The sequence below is a fragment of the Erinaceus europaeus genome, chromosome X (genome assembly GCF_950295315.1).
Source record: "Erinaceus europaeus chromosome X, mEriEur2.1, whole genome shotgun sequence".
NCBI lineage: Eukaryota > Metazoa > Chordata > Mammalia > Eulipotyphla > Erinaceidae > Erinaceus > Erinaceus europaeus.
The window spans coordinates 55,111,006-55,127,687 of record NC_080185.1 but is presented as its reverse complement, the minus strand read 5'-3'; the positions used below and the strand labels follow the sequence as shown (position 1 = coordinate 55,127,687).

The window sequence follows — 16,682 nt, the reverse complement described above, 5'->3', positions numbered from 1 at the left end:
CTTTTTCTCCTCAACCTCTCTCTCCCTCTCATACCCTAACATGTTTTGTTTTCAATAAAGTTTAAAGTACCTGAAAATCATGTTTTTTCCTCATTTTTTGTTGAGATCATGCGTGGCGAACCTCCGGAATGGGGAACAGATGCTGTCCCCTACTCTTTCCCCTTTAACGAAACCACAAAGCCAAAAAGAAAGCCTTTTTTGAGCCCCAAGAAAGCCATGGAGAGTTAGGTAGTCACCACGGTTTGTCTCAGGTCTTTGAGGAACTAAGAATTCAATGAGGCGCTGACCAAGGGAGAAATGCAAATCATTTCAAGTGCTTCCCCTAAAACAGGGTTTGTCTCCTGTACAATACTAGAGATCACTAGAAATTCATCTTGTGCATATTAAAGGACACAATGTTCATTACCTTTGGAGCCTGTGAGGCCAAGTGTTCCTGGGAGTCCAGGAATCCCATCAAGACCTGGTGAACCCTTTAAAGCAATAAGCAAATTAATATGTCTGCCAAGAACTCAAGCCTCCCACCTTTCAGTCCCTCTACCATCCCTGAGCCATTGCCTGAGAGATAACAGCCACGCTTTGAGATCTTAATGGACCTGGGTCAGGGGTATCATACAGAAGGGAAGGTGATGACTGAAGGTCAGAAACATGCATTTTGGGTATTCAGGGGAGATGTTTGGTCTTCAAATCTTGGCATTCATAACTTCCTGATGTAGGGGTGTGGCAGTGTGCACATGGTAGAACGCACGTATGACCATACGCAAAGACCCAGGTTCAAGACCCAGGTCCCTACCTGTAAGGGGAAAGCTTCACAAGTAGTGGAGCAGTGCTACATGTGTCCCTCCTTCTCTCTCCCATCTCTTTCTCTGTGTGTGGCTCAATCATAAAAGAAAGAAAAATAGGGACCAGGAGGTGCCGCACTTGGTTGAGTATACACGTTACAGTGCACAAGGTCCCAGATTCAAGCCCCTGACCCCCACCTGCAGTCATGAGTGGTGAAGAAGGGCTGCAGGTGTCTCTCTATCTCTCTCACTTACTATTTCCCCCTCCCCTCTCAATTTATCTGTCTCTATCCAAAAATAAAAAAATATATATTAAAAAGAAAGGAAAATAATGGCCATCAGGAGCATCAGAGTTCTTGTATAGGCACTGAACCCCAGAGATAAATCTAGTGGTAAAAGGAAAAAAAATTATATATATAATATATATAATTTGTATATATGTATATATATATATATATATATGACAGTTGGTCTATGAACTTAGTGTGTTCAGCTGACAGTTGGCTGCCACAACCTGTGCCAAAGGTTTGCAAGCATTATGCACAAAAGAAACTGTTGCTTTGTATGAGAGGCTAACCTTCTATTACAGCTACTGCAAGGAATGTACAGCCTTCCCGCCACTGGGTAGCAAGCTTATATGTGCTGGTGATGATGTCTGAATTTGAGCTATTGTTACCATTTTATCAGGAAAGCCTGTCTTTGCTTGCTGGTGTCCAACATGCTCTCTGAGTATGGAAAGAAAGCATATCAGCTGCTATCAGAAGATTTCCTCCTGGTATATGCTACCACTTTGATTCAGTTTGAGATGTACCCAGTAAAGACATGTGTCACTCATTACCAGGAGTAGAAAGCTCAGCTCTGAGTTGGGGCACTGTGTTCATTGTGCCACTACACAGGACACTCTATTTGTCTGGATTTTCCCTGAATGTGGACAGATTCAAAGCCACTGCTCATTTTGGGACCCCTCTCATAATTCCTTCCCACTTTGACCCCTTAACCCTCCTCCAGTATGCAAAGAGTCAGGATATCCGGTTTAGAATGCTTTCCTTGGCAATTACTCCAGGGATGTGTGGAGGTGTATGTGTGATGTGGCATGTTCTGCCCACCAGAAAGAATGACAGCTTTAAAGGGCAGATACTTTGCCTGCAGGGAGCATAGGTGCTCTATGACTCAGCTCATTTAGTTCCTTCAATATTGCTATTATTGCTGCTATTTGTTCAGAGCCTGCCGTGGGGCAGACAGAACACTAAATGCTTGCCTCATATCAGCCTGCTCAATCCTCACTACTGTTGAAAGTGGTTTAAATATCATTCTCATTTTTCACAGGTAAAAAATGGTGAGGGTCAGGGAAGTTAAGTGATATGCACAAGATCCCAGAGCTGATAAGCTGATAAGTGATGGATGGGATTGATATTCAAACTCAAGTCTCTTGGCTGATGAAATAGCTCACCTCGATAGTGTGCTACTTGACCATGTGCTCGACCTAGGTTTGAAACTAGCTTCCACTGCATTTATGAAAGCTTTGGTGCTGAGTAGTATCCTTCTCTCTCTCTCTTTCTCTCTCTCTCTCTCTCTCTTAAAAACTAAATCAAATCCAAGTTACTCCACTATCCTGCCTTTTAAGAAGACCCACAGAAACTGGACTTGCTTCCTCTGGTGGCAACAAAGACCTTTCTGGAATCAAAATATCAGGAAGTTTGTTCTGAATTTAGATGAAAGCCCAAAGTGAACTTAGGATGCTGGCAATGAAGATGAAAGAGAGAAAGGGAGGAAGGAAGGAAGGAAAGGAGGGAGGGAGGAAGGGAGGGAGGGAGGATGGAAGGAAAGGAGGGAGGAAGGAAGAAAGGGAGGGAGGAAAGAAGGCAGGCAGGCAGGCCAGCACATAAGGTAGTTCTTCAGTTGTTCTCAAATTCAACTTCACTGAGGCAAATGGATCCATATAGAACCTAAGAGAGTAAAGATATCAGGGAGGAATGTAGAGTGTCAGCATGGTGGGTGATTGGGGGTTTTTGAAGGAGCAGGTGCCTGGGCTGTGGCATGAAAAGAGACAGTTACTAGGCAATTACAGAGTAGGCATGTGTGTGTGTGTGTGTGTGTGTGTGTGTGTGCGCGCGCGTTTTGTGTTTGGTGGGGGGGGGGCAAGAGCAAAGGCCCATAGGAGGGGATATCCAAGGAAGAATGAGAAGAACTTTCTTTATATATATTACCAGAGCACTGATCAGATCTGGTTTTGTGGTGGTGCAGGGGATTGAACCTGGGACTCTGGAGCCTCAGGCATGAGAGACTGTTTGCATAACCATTATGCTATCTAACCCTGCCCAAGGAGAACTTTCTAAATCAAGGTGAGAACTCTGGGCACGAGCTAGGGGAAGGGTCTGGAAAGTGGGTTGGGATCAGAAAGAAGGGCTATGAGGCCATATCCCCTTCTTTTAAATTTTTTTAAATATTTATTTATTCCGTTTTGTTGCCCTTGTTGTTTTATTGTTGTAGTTATTGTTGCTGTTGTTATTTATGTCATCATTGTTGGATAGGATGGAGAGAGGAGAGGAAAACAGAGAGAGGGAGAGAAAGATAGACACCTGCAAAGCTGCTTCACCGCCTGTGAAGCAACTCCCCTGCAGGTGGGGAGCCGGAGGCTTGAACCGGGATTCTTACTCTGGTCCTTGGGCTTTGTGCCATGTACGCTTAATCCGCTGCACTACTGCCATATCCCCTTCTGTGGAGGCCCATCCCTAGTAGACAGGCAAGGATCTGGACACACTTACAATTTCTCCTGGAATTCCTGGGAAACCTGTGATTCCAGGGGATCCCTTCATGCCAGGTAATCCCCTTAGTCCTATGGAACCAGGGGGGCCTGGCCTTCCAATAAGTCCCTTGATGGTGTTAGGGAATCCAGGCGTTCCAGGCAAGCCTGGGAGCCCAGAGAGGCCTGCTTCTCCTTTGTTACCTGGGAAAGAATCAAAATGATTTGAAAAAAAAACTTGGAGGGGGACTAGGTGGTGGTACATCTAGTAAAGTGCACATGCTACTATGCACAGAGACCCCGGTTCAATACCTTGGTCTTCACCTGCAGGAGAAAAGCTTCACAAGTGGTGAATCAATACTGTATCTTTCTCTTCCCCTCTTTCTCCTTCTCTATTTCTCTCTGTCCTATTAAATAATTTTTAAAAGGGGGATAAAAAGGGGGGGAAGCCATCAGGAGCAGCGGAGTCATCCTGCAGGCATTGAGACCCAGCAATTACCCTGGTGACAATAATTTTAAAAAAGAAAGAATGAAAAAGAAAAGAATCAGAGGCAGTGAAAATATGTGCCCCAAGGTGCAGGTAATCAGGGTCACAAGCAGGTAAAGTGGAGGTCTTCGGACAATTACTGGCAGAGCGGAGATGGGAGTAGAGTGAGAATGCTTTAGAATTATGGAGTACCAGGTAAATTCAGCATTGGGAAAGCTGCCAGGTTCCCATGTACCACTGTCTGCCCAGCTCTTCAGGGGTACAGCAGTCTGTGTCAAACACTTGAGTCCACATTAGTAATGAAATCTGGTTGTGTTAGAGTACAGCACAGTTCAGACCTACCGAAGGCAGTTCTAGAATACCTACAGACACCATGACTATACATCTGAGGAGGCTTGTATTTGGGATCTTTACTCAAGAAGGTGTTAAGTTTGGTCATTAATTTTTGGGGGGTGTTTCTCCTGCCCATTCTATGTCCTGGCACCTCTAGGTCCAGGAAATCCGGTGGATCCATCTGAACCCTGAGAGCCTTTGTCTCCTTTGAACAGGAGGTTCAGCATTGAAGGTCTTGGAGTGGGTCTTCCACCTGGTCCTGGTTGGCCTCTGTCTCCTGCAGGAATGGAGGATGTGAGCTTAGATATGGGGACAGCATGGCTGATTTTTCATTTCCATTGCACCCTCACCATGATCAAGTTCCTTTTCTGGGCTCTTCTAGTTTTTTCCTGACCCTCATGCCCCAACTTTGCATTTCTGTGTCTGTACTGTTTCAACTACCCACAGTTCACCACACACTTTAGACTATATTCAGAATCCCCTCGTTGTGCACTGTGTATTTATCACAAGGCCTCTGACATGCAGTGGTGAGTCAGTCATTAGGTCTTTCGATTCAGAAAGATTTAGTTCAAGAGCCTCAAATCTTATTAGTTACCATAAGACTAGTTCAGGCTGTGGAGAGATGATAAACAAATAAAAAGAGGACTTGGGAAGTATGGGGGCAATTCCAGAGTTCAATTCCCCAGCTCACCTTTCTCACCAGGTTTGCCAGCTTGTCCAGATGGCCCCACTTTGCCTACTGCCCCAGGCAACCCCTTCAGACCACTGGCACCAGGAATACCAGGGAGACCTGGCACCCCTGGAAAGCCCATCAGTCCGACAGAGCCCTTCTCACCTGTTGAGAGAGAAGAACTTCTGTTATTGACTCTGCTCCCCCTACAAGGGCACAAAAACTCAAAGAACTTAAATAATCCACTCAAAGTTACATGGCTAGGAAGCTTCAGTAAAGAGATTCAAGCCTATAACTTGTTAGTTAACAACAAAACCCAAGTTCTTCACCATTATGCCTTATACCACCATTGACACTAAGCAACAGACAGGAAAGTAGAGGTATGGATACTTCTATGATTCACCAACTTAGACCTTATGTGTAGCATTGGAATAAAAAGTTTGTGGCCACAGTTTCAGCCTGGCTCTGCTGCTAATCTGTTGTAGGAACTTGGACCAGTCACTTTCCATTGTAGAAAATGTAGATGTCACCAAGCCATTCCCCGGTGTCTAGTAGAGTAATCACAAGCAATGAGAACTCTCTGCCCAGATCAATGGCAGGAGTCAGACAAATGAATTCACTTCACATGACTGTTACTGTCCTGGGCTTTATTGATTATGCTCTTCAGCCGAGCATTCCACCCAGCAGGCAGTGGGGGTGATGCCCCTGGTGTGGTAGACTCTCTTCGCACTGGCCTTGTCACAGAAGTCCCTCCCATTCTTCATCGCCAGGCAGAGAGAAAGGTATAAGCTGAGCAGTACAGAAGCTACACATTGTCGCCATTTGTTCCCTTCCTGGTCACTTACCCATCAGACCAGGGAGCCCTGGCAACCCAGATGTCCCTGGAAGGCCTGTGCTCCCCAGGAAGCCAATCAGCCCTGATGATCCAGGAACACCTTTCAGTCCAGGCAGACCTTTCTTGCCAATTGGTCCAGGAAGACCTTTATTGCCTCTTGGACCTTTCTTTCCAGAATGTCCTGAGTCAGCATAGGAGAGAACAACAGGAGTAGCCATCAAGAAAGGCTCTGTCCAGATCTGGGTCACTGCCCATTCCCATAGTTTCTGGTTGGTTGGCTTCTTGGGTTTTGTAAGTGGCCTTTGGCAAATGACTATGCAGGCTGCTAATAGGCAGAGTTCTTTTTTAGTTGGCTCAAGCCTTGGAATCTGCCACCCAGTTTGGCACAGTAGCTGGCAGGGTGAGCAACCCCTTTCTGATCATAACTTTCCATCTTGATGAATGTGGCTCACACTTTAGCCTCTGAATGGAGCTCAGGGGTGCCAGGGTGGCAAGTGAGCTCTGGTTTCCTGGTAGTCCCCTTCTTAATCGCACCACAATGGCCGTTTCCTGAGCCAATCGGGACAGTAGAGGTTAAAGCTGAGCTATTGTTTCAACCTGGCAGGGAGCTCTGGAAACAGGGCTGCCCTTTTAATCCTTCTTGCAAGCAGTTAAATCAGGCAGTTATTTGGCATTAAGGTTGAAAGACCCCCTGGTGCCAAGCACTGTAGAAATCCCCTAGGCCCATTTGGTCTCCTAGGTATTCTGAGACTTCCCTTCACCAAGCTTTAACTTGGTCAATGGGATTAACTTCCTGAATGGCTGCCAGAGTGGAATGTTCAGGTACAAAGCAGGGAAATTAAAAAAAACACAAAGGATTAAATCACTGAGGACAGAGGTATTTGGGACCCCAAGTACCTCAGTGAATGGCTGACTTGGCTTTCTATGGATTGAAAAGCATCCAGTAGCTGCTAGCCCCAGGAATCTAATGGGAGTCTAGGAATGGGATTCCACAACAAGAGAAGGAAATTCAATGGAGGGTAGGGGCAACCACACAGCATGAGTTCGTGGACCTCAGGCCTTGTCAGCCTGCATGCTGGTGGGATGTTAGTTTGTGAACATCTGTGCAGCTTTCTCACCTTCACAGGCCTGTGTAAAGGTTCCAGAAAAACAGAAGGGTAGGGGAGACACAAAGAATATCAGTGGTTCTGCAAATAACTCAACTGCAGTCATGTGACCGGAAGTCAGGAGTGGGTGAGTGATTTGTGGTGATTTGGAAGCTAAACTGAGCTGTCCTGTTTGGCCTTGCAATGTTGACTTGAGGTTTGAAGTCTAAGACTTTAGGAAGGCTGGGTTTCCTTGTAAGCTCTGACCATGTTGTATAGCTGCTATTGACCTTGTTAGCTTAAGTTATCAAGCTGTGGCTCTTCCTCTAAAGGACTTCTTACCTGAAATGCCTGGAAATCCTGGCATTCCTGGAAGTCCTGGTTTGCCTTTGATGCCAAATAGGCCAGCAGGGCCTGGGAAGCCCGGTTGTCCCACACTGCCTGGTGCTCCAGGGTTGCCCCGTTCACCTTTGGGGCCCAGTAGACCCGACTTCCCCAGCAAACCTGAGGAAAAGAAATAACAGATGATCACAGCCTAGCAGGGACTAATAGGGGTCACCTAACCAAGTTCCAGCAGAGACTCTCAACCCAGGATTCATCCCAGGTGTCTCTGTCTTCTCGGGTCCAGTCTTGCTGCTAGTCCCAGAAATCATTCAGAGGCATTGTAAGAAATCTGTTGGTTACAGTTACTTCTGGAATATTAAGACAGGAGAATGGACTTGGGTAGTTTAAAGAGTTGTAAGAGGGGTGGGGCAAACAACACTGTATTTGAACCCCCTGGTTAATCCAAACCCAAGATTCATGCAGATAGTCATGCAAGTGGCTGGGTTACTAAGAGGTGTTTCTGTGAATTGTTAAGTAATTGGGACATAAAAGAGTCACCCGTGGGTCCTGGGAAGCCAGAGTCTCCAGGAAATCCTTTGTCCCCTGGCAATCCCTGTAGGCCTTGCTCTCCTGGAGCACCATTTTCAGCACCAAAGATGTCACCAGGAGCTCCCTTGGAACCTGCTAAGCCTGGGATGCCAGCTTTTCCAGGCAAGCCATCTTTTCCAGGGAGCCCAGGAAACCCAGGCAAACCCTTCTCCCCACGAGGTCCAGGAAATCCTAAGTGCAAAGAGGCAAAACATGAAAGGCCATGGAGATTTAGAAACAACTGGTTTGGGTGGAGGTGTCTGAGACAGTTTTTCTTCTACTCTGAAAATTAACATTCTCGTTTATGGCACTTCTGTTAAAGGTCGAGTGTTCCTGGCCCTGGGACAACTCATCACAGAGACTGATGTTGCACCATGTGACATGTAGAAGGTTCTATCTCATTAAGGCAGGCTGAGGGTAGTACTCAATATCCCTTTTTCGGGTTTATATGGTAGTTAAAGAGCACAGGTTATATCTGGGGCCTCATGTCAAAGGACTAGTGTCTTCGGGTGTCATCTTACTACTGCTGTCATGTCTCCATCATCCTGAGTGGTGGAGGGAACCTAGGTACCAATAAGCCCCAAGCTTATGTCCCAAGAGAAACCCTATACTGCAGAGCAGGGGTGATTTTCAAATAAGAGTGTGTGTGGATATGTCAAGGGCACCTGTGACAGGGTGGGCTTGTTAAAGCCCAGATTGCTGGGTCCACCTCCTGAGTTTAAGGTCAGTAGGTTTGGGTTGGTGGTAGCTGATAATATGTATTTTCAGCAAGTTGCAGGTGGTTCTGATGCAGTCTGAGTATCACTGGTACAGTGTGGACTAATGAAGCTCAGGTTGTAACAACAGCATGTGAATAAACTCTGTCCAGACTGAGTGTGAAATTAAAGCTACCAGACCCACAACAGAGTGTACACCACACTTCCTCCAATTGGTGGATGGAAATCACGATCCAAACACACACTCACAGCAAAGAAGCAGGTGAAAGAAGAAAAGCTCCTTTCCTTACCTGGCAATTTGGGGAGTTGAACCAACCCTGGACCTCCAGGTTCTCCTTTCTTCCCATGTGATCCAGGCTGTCCTGGTATGCCTGGGAGGCCACGGGTTCCCTTTGGGCCTGAAAAGTCAAATGTGAGTTGTGAGGGGGAGAGAAAACTCCATGTGACTAGGTATAATTTGTCACATTTAGTCAGGAATCCTAGGTTCTTATAGGGTCTCTCTTATTCCTACCTCCCCACATAGCCTTCTCTAGAAGCTACTTGTCCCATCCACGCTTTGTTCCAGGCTGCCCTCTCAGGAAGAATGTGTGTCCCCATATAATACCAGGTTAGATTCTGCACCCTTTGGCTCATGGCCCTTATAAGTATGCTCAGTTTTCTTTTATTTCATTCCATACCTGGGAATCCGGGAGTGCCTGGGAATCCTGATGGACCATATGACCCAGGAATAATACAAGGCAAGGTGATACCTGTAAGTGGTAACATATAAAGATCTGGTGAACCTACCAAATCTGAGAATATTCCTTCCTGCCACGCTTCCTTACTTTCATTCCATCTAACTGGTCAACCAAGTTCTTCCCATCTAACAGCAGGGGAGCCTAGACAGAAGAATCATGGCATCAGAAGCTCCTGAGCATTACTCCTAGTGTAATTGCTTATAGAGAAAACTGTAAGATGTGTCTAAGTGCCAGGATGATACTTCCCAAACCCTCAGTGCTGGTGGGCGGCCAGTCATATATGCAGTGCATAGGTGGCCTACCAGCTACACCAAGGTTTCCTAGATATGACCTATGCAAGAATAGCAGCACCTAACAATTACCTACTTACCCTGCCCTCAGATAGAACATCTAGGAATGGGTACTTGGGATTTTCCAAGGACTCAATAAGGCTTACATAAACAAAGTGAAGAATTTGAAGTCAAGACTTCTCAAATTCATCTGTGTGTCATTTTCTTGGAATGAGGCCTTCATAAAACATTGAGTTCTTTGGATAGACTTTATCTAGGTCTACTGAAATCTAATGATTGTCCTTGTTTAGGTATACCCATAGGTCTGTATTGGACAAGCACTAGGAGTCACTCTCTTCGCTGGGATAGACAGTGGCCCCTCCCTCTGCTCTTCATCTGAAACTGTGAACTTGGCTATTCACAAGAAGGGTAGTCAATTCCAGTGTTTAAGATATTTAAATTGGTGGTTTATAGTCCTCCCAGGAAAATCTTCCCAGTTCATTCATAATGCCAATTAAAAGAATGTATAAGATCACAAAGGGGAGGTTTAACAAAATACTAGGGAACAACTAGTAGGCTCCCCAAAGTGCCATTTACACATTTACAAAGTATGATTGCTACGCTAAGTAAAATTAGTCTTGCCTATTCATTAAAAACCCCCTAAGGTCTGCTTTAAGCCACAGAACCAACAGTTCTGATAAACTGCTATAGTTTATGCCTTCACTTAAAATAAATCACAAATTGCATTTCTTAAAGATGTGTTTACAACCTATGGTTCAGACTGCTTACTCAACTGGCTGGCATTCTGCCTCCAATTCCATTCCTATATTTCCATATGAAGAAGACTCAATAGCACTTTTGGTTCACTTGTTCTGTTTCTAAATAATAAAAAAAATATTTGAACAGTATAGTGTATTGGTTAAGATGTTGGATTTGGAAGTCAGACAGACCTGAGCTTACATACTACTTTCTATTATTAAGTGTGGGCAGGATTCTATTTATTTATTGTCATCTCTAGCACTTCACTGCTCCAGGATGACTTTTTCAGATTAAGACATAGACACAGAGACAGAAAGAAGCCTTCTATCCCAAATGTATAAGGTCACTCTAGTAGATTCTGTTCATCTGTGGCAGTCAGATGAAAACAAAACCCTAGAGGAGGAAGCCAAGAACAGGAATATGGATAGGTTTCAGTACAAGGAAAATAATGGTCTAAGAAAAGATAAGTAGAAATCAGAGGAAATAAAGGGCATACTATAGATTTTTGTCTTAAACCAGTTCTAGACATCACATCACACATGTGTAATTATAAGCAGAGGGTCAAAATTGTGGAAAGATAGGGCCTTCAAGTCATACTGGTGGTCTCTGGCTCTTTCTGTCCCTGTTTTAGATTAAATCAGAACCCCCCATCTCACACACAAAACAGAAATCAGCTCTACCCACCCATACTTGGTTTTATAAGTGAAAATGACCTAATCAGACTTTCCATACTAATGCCACAATCAATCTTTAGAATAAAAAGCTCCCCTTCTAGTCATTGAGATTTTAACATCTCAGTTTGCTCTGGGTCCATGGATTAACCATAAGACATACATAACTTCTTCCGGATACCAACCAATGTAAGTTACAGTCTTGGTTAAATTCAGAAAATGAAAATACTTAAGGCAGAAATCAGTCAAGCCATCAACATGCGTGATGAAGGAAACCAGCCTCTAGAGCAGTCCAGCCTTAGGAACAGTCTTCCCCAACCAGAGACTCCAGTGTAGTGCTCAGGTAATTGTGAGAATCTGTAATCTATTTATCAACATTGGTGTTTGAGAACTGTTAGAGTTCTCAACACTCTCACCTCCCTCTGTGTCTAAATCTCCTTTATCAGCCTTCCCTCTGCAGCAGCAATCACCTGAATCAATCAAGTAAAGAAGAAAATTAAACCAGCACAGGACCTCTTGAGGTACAAGGAAAGTCTTGTCTGCAGCCCAGATATACCCACTAAGCAAATTCCCTGTGTGGAATGAATGTAAAATGCTGGCATCCACACAGGATCAAGGACACAGAGGCAACTCCAGTAATAACTGGGGTGATTGATCACTGTGAACATCTGGAGCAGAGCCTCTTTGGAAATATTCAGTTGTCTGCTTGCCCAGAATTTGTAATAATTCACAGCTCTAAGTTGAAGGACTTTTGAAAACATTCCCTTTCCTGGTAATGCAGATGCCCCAGTCTGGGCCACCAGAAGTTGAAATGACAACATTCAGAAACAACATCTTAATTTTTCATGGCAACAGTAAATGTTATAGTGCAATCTTTGAGACTCCTGGTTTATGTGTTTTTAAAAAACTGTGTGGTGGGGGTCAGGGCGGTAGCACACATGGCTCAAAGCACAAGGACCTACATAAGGATTCCAGTTCGAGCCCTCAGTTCCCCACCTGCAGAGAGGTTGCCTCACAAGAGGTGAAGCAGGTCTGCAGATGCCTATCTGTCTTGCCCTCCTCTCTCTGAGTTTCTCTCTATCCTATCCAACAAGGGCAACAAAAGGGAAAAAATGGCCTCCAGGAGAGGTGGATTCATAGTGAAGGCACTGAGCCCCAGCGGTAATTCTGAAGGTAAAAAACAAAACTGTGATGAACAAGGAGTCTAATGGTTATGCAAAAGACTTTGATGCCTGAAGCTCCAAGGCTCCAGGTTCAGTCCTTGGCACCAGCAATAAACCAAAGCTGATGTATGCTCTGATAAAAATAAATTTTCAAATGGAGATAAAATTATGTAGAAAGAAAGGTTTGATTAATTATCTTTGAATACCTTAAGAAAGCTAACACTCTGAACAGAAAAAAATTTCAGGAGTCTAGTACTCCAAAGACATTTTATGCATAACTGTGTTACTATATTCATAAGAACTTTCTGTATACAGGTTCTAATGAAATTTGGGGTAAAAATGATTCCATAGGTTTTCTTTTGTTGGCATCCTATTTTCAAGCAGCTGTAATGTCAATAATATTAGAAGGCTTGGAATTTTAAAGATGTTTTATTTTTTGTAACTTTAAAACTTAGTTGTCTTAAGAGATAAAAGAATGTCACAGGGTGGTTTCACTCATATGTGGAATTTAGAGAACATACTTAAAATAAGCAAGACACAATACAATCCATATTTAGTTTGGAAAATTATAATGGTTACTTAGGGGGGAAAGGGCAGGACGCAGACTCTGGGTGGAAAGAAAGGTATGAAATTTTAATCCTATTAATTTATATTTTGGTAAATCACTATTAATATGACATGTCAGGGGGAATAGATTTAATATCTTAAGCTCCCTAACTACTTGATAAAATTCCCCACAGCCTTTACATGAGTTTGTTAACTGTAATACTAACTTAGTTTTAAGAATCTTGTATCCATTTTAACCTGTATCCTCATCCTTATTGAGCCAATTCATAAACATAGATAATAAAATAAATAAAAATGTAAAAGACCTGGTTATAAAGTGGAAAGAAGAGAAACACATCTAAGAAATCAGGAGTTCATCTAGCATCTGCTGAATGGTACTATAAAAATAAATTTCATAGGGTAGGGGTATAGCATAACAGTTATGCAAAGAGACTTTCATGCCTGAGGCTCTCAAGTCCAGGTTCTGTCTCCCACACCGCCATAAGCCAGAGCTGAGCAGTGGTCTGGTAAAAAAAAAATCATAGAAGCACAATAAAAATTAAAAAAAAAAACTCAGTGGTATTGGAAAGGACTTTGCTTCTCTGAGTATATGTAAGTTTTCTATGGAACATTGTATTATGTACTGGTTGAAAAATGTGAACAAGCATTACTCACCTTTTCTAGTGTCCAGAGGCTTACAGTTGGGAAAAGGAAATTATTAATGGAAGAAACATATCTGATTTAAGCAACATATCTGATTTACTGTGGAGATCAGGGGACTAGAAGGAGGTCTTATTTTGGACACCAAAAGACAAATAGAATGTGACTGCATAAAGAAAAGAGATTTCTAGAACAAGGGCAATATTGACAAAATTTGGGACCTGTTAAGTCACATACTGTGTTTGAGGACAGTGAAAAAAAAAATAGCATTGTTTTATAGTCTGGGGGGTGGCATAGTGGAGAGAGTGCCAGACCTGCAAGCATGAGGTTCCATTTGATCCCTGGTATTTAATATGCCAGAGTGATGCTATGTTTCTCTCTCTCTTTCTCCATCTCTCACTTGTAAATATATAAGTAGATCCCAAAGGGCGCATGACTATACTAGTTAATTCCTGAGCTTGACATCTGATATGCGGGGGGGGGGCAGTTATTGTCTGGGGAAACGATACCATGACCCCAAAGCTTCATCTGCAATATTCCAGCCTTTAAGTTCATGATCAGGCAACAATTTGTTTGCTTTTATATATTAACTCTTTTTATCAGCCACCAGGTTCCAGATACTACCATGATGCCAACTGGACTTCCGTGGGCAGACGACTCCACCAATGTGTCCTGGAGCCCCACTTCCCCAGAGCCCCGCCCCACTAGGGAAAGAGAGAGACAGGCTGGGAGTATAGATCGACCTAACAATACCCACGTTCAGCGGGAAACAATTACAAAAGCCAGATCTTCCGCCTTCTGTACCCCATAATGACCATGAGTCCATACTCCCAGAGGGTTAAAGAATAGGAAAGCTGGGGGTTGGGCAGTAGAACAGTGGGTTAAGCGCACATGGTGTGATGCACAAAGACTGGAGTAAGGATCCCAGTTTGAGCCCCTGGCTTCTCACCTGCAGAGGAGCCGCTTCACAAACGGTGAAGCAAGTCTGCAGGTATCTATCATTCACTCCCCCTCTCTGTCTTCCCCTCCTCTCCCTATTTCTCTCTGTCCTATCCAACGATGACATCAATAACAACATCAGTAATAACTACAGTAACAATAAAAAAGGGGCAACAAAAGGGAAAAAGATGGCCTCCCGGAGCAGTGGATTTGTGGTGCAGACACTGAACTCCAGCAATAACCCTGGAGGCAAAAAAAGGGAAGGTTGATTATAGCCAGCCAAGTGACTTCATAAGATACATTTCATGCACCTCTGTCACATATATTCAATGAATCCATTTTCCAAGTCCAAAGCCATCTGATCCCTAACTCACCTGGAAGCCCAGGGAGACCTTGCGGCCCTGGTAACCCATCTACTCCTTGATCTCCAGGAAGTCCACGAGGTCCATGACTTCCTGGTAGTCCAATTCCTGGCAGACCAGCTGGACCAATATGACCCTTTTCCCCGGGAAGTCCTGGTAGTCCTTTCCCACCTGGGAAGCCTTGTCTGCTATCACCCTAGAAAACACATAAGAAAAAAAAATGAAAATCCCATTAAGAGACAGCATAATGGTTATGCAAAAAGATTCTTATGCCTGAGGCTCTAAGATCTCAGGTTCAACCTTCTCATAAGCCAGAGTTGAGCAGTGCTCTGGTTAAAAAAAAATAAGAAGAAGAAAAAGAGAACTAAGGAAAATAGAAAGAAGAGAAAGATTAAAAAAAAAACACTTATGTGGGAGAGTCATTATGGGAAAGAGATAATCAGTGTGAACAGTTTTGTTTTCTGTTAGAATTTATATCAGTCCTCTGAGTTTAGTTAGTAGGCATGACCCTTCCAAGCTCAGGGTGATGTGCTAATGCAAAATGGGAGAAGTGAACAACAGAGAGGAGAAGGATAATAACCCCCCCAGACACAGAAGGTAGCAGATTCCTTAAAGGGGTAAGACCATTGAGATTATGAAGCATTGATCAAATGAAACAATAACCCAGTCATAGAAAAAAATGTATATATCATTTTAAAAAAGAAGTCCAAAATGCAGTGTTAGTGGCAGAGGCAGAAAGATATTCTAGATGCTATTTAGTCCTGTCTCATGGTCAAGAGGTAATCAGAATCACCTCCTTCTACATCAAATGTGAGTATGTAAGAATTAGTCAGTGAGGAATGGCCAACTTACCCAAAGGCCTGGAAGACCTGGTAAACCTGGAAATCCATCCTTGCCTGAGGTCCCTTTTTCACCAGGGAGACCCTGAGGGCCAGGATCACCCTTCTCTCCTGGCATCCCAGATTCTGTACTGCTAGCCGATTCCCCCTTCTTTCCTTTGGGTCCTGTAGGTCCTTGAGGTCCAAATAAACCCTAAAACAGTGACAAGTGGGGGATAATCAGAAGATACAATCACAGGATTCTTGTATCTAGTATAAACTGACCTAGAGCAGACATTTGGGTACATTTTGGCACTGTTCTGGGAACTTGATTATGCTCGTGTTGAATAACAGTCACACATTTCCCTTCTGTATTCTTTCTAGACTTTGGAACCTTTGATGATGGTAACCTTTTATTAATTCCAATTTATCTTTAGGACAAGAGCAGTTCTAGGCAAATGTAACACATGTGCTCAACCAGGTGCACCACCACTCAGCCCCAAAGGAGTAGAGCCTAACTCTTCTAGGCAAATGTAAACAATTGTATGGAAGTCAGGAAGAGATTTATAGAGTGAGAAGAGGAGGGAACATAGGTAGGTTAAAGTAGAAAGAGACTTCAGAGACTATCTAGTTTGATTTATTACAGATCAAATCCCTGAAGCTTTGTCCTATCCCCATCTTTCTTTAACATGTTTTATAAAGTGATTGGTGAGAAGTAAGAAGCACTTGAAACCTCTCACTGTTTTCTCAGGGTGTAAGTTTGGCAAGACTTACTGGTGTCCCTGATGGGCCCTGTGCACCTCCAGAGCCTGGATCTCCTTTGGTTCCTTTTAGTCCTGGAAGGCCTATGAGTCCAGGTGGTCCAGTCAGACCCGGCTCCCCAGGTGATCCAGTGTTGGAACCGCCACCATCACAAGCACAAAAACCAGATTCCCCTGGGAGAAAGAAAGACAACATTAAGCAGAGTAAGCTGTCTTCCCAAGAAGAAGGAAGACCTGAGTGGCAAAGTTTTTATTAATTCATTCACTCATTTATTTATTAGATACAGAAAGAAATCAAGAAAGAAGGGGAAGGAGAGAAAGAGAGAGAGATCTGCAGCACTGCTTCACCACTCATTAAGCTCCCCCCTTCAGATGGAAATTGGAGTCTTGAATCTGAGTCCCTTGTGCATTGTAACATGTGCCCTCTACTAAGTGCA

General features: G+C 43.8%; 1 protein-coding gene across 2 annotated transcripts in view; it reads right to left on the bottom strand.

The window, feature by feature from the left end:
- LOC103120162 (collagen alpha-6(IV) chain) overlaps nt 1–16,682 on the bottom strand; it is a 414,904-nt gene that overhangs the window by 21,702 nt on the left and 376,520 nt on the right. The window contains exons 21-33 of one of the 2 annotated variants that reach the window (XM_060182558.1): nt 16,259–16,419; nt 15,519–15,698; nt 14,679–14,862; nt 11,413–11,466; nt 9,238–9,309; nt 8,851–8,958; nt 7,815–8,036; nt 7,275–7,436; nt 5,858–6,028; nt 5,034–5,177; nt 4,494–4,619; nt 3,545–3,726; nt 407–470 (exon numbers count right to left, since the gene is read on the bottom strand). In XM_060182558.1, coding sequence (XP_060038541.1) covers nt 407–470; nt 3,545–3,726; nt 4,494–4,619; nt 5,034–5,177; nt 5,858–6,028; nt 7,275–7,436; nt 7,815–8,036; nt 8,851–8,958; nt 9,238–9,309; nt 11,413–11,466; nt 14,679–14,862; nt 15,519–15,698; nt 16,259–16,419 — 1,830 coding nt within the window. The remainder of the gene's footprint in view (nt 1–406; nt 471–3,544; nt 3,727–4,493; nt 4,620–5,033; nt 5,178–5,857; nt 6,029–7,274; nt 7,437–7,814; nt 8,037–8,850; nt 8,959–9,237; nt 9,310–11,412; nt 11,467–14,678; nt 14,863–15,518; nt 15,699–16,258; nt 16,420–16,682) is intronic. The other variant, XM_060182559.1, reaches the window with a different exon arrangement.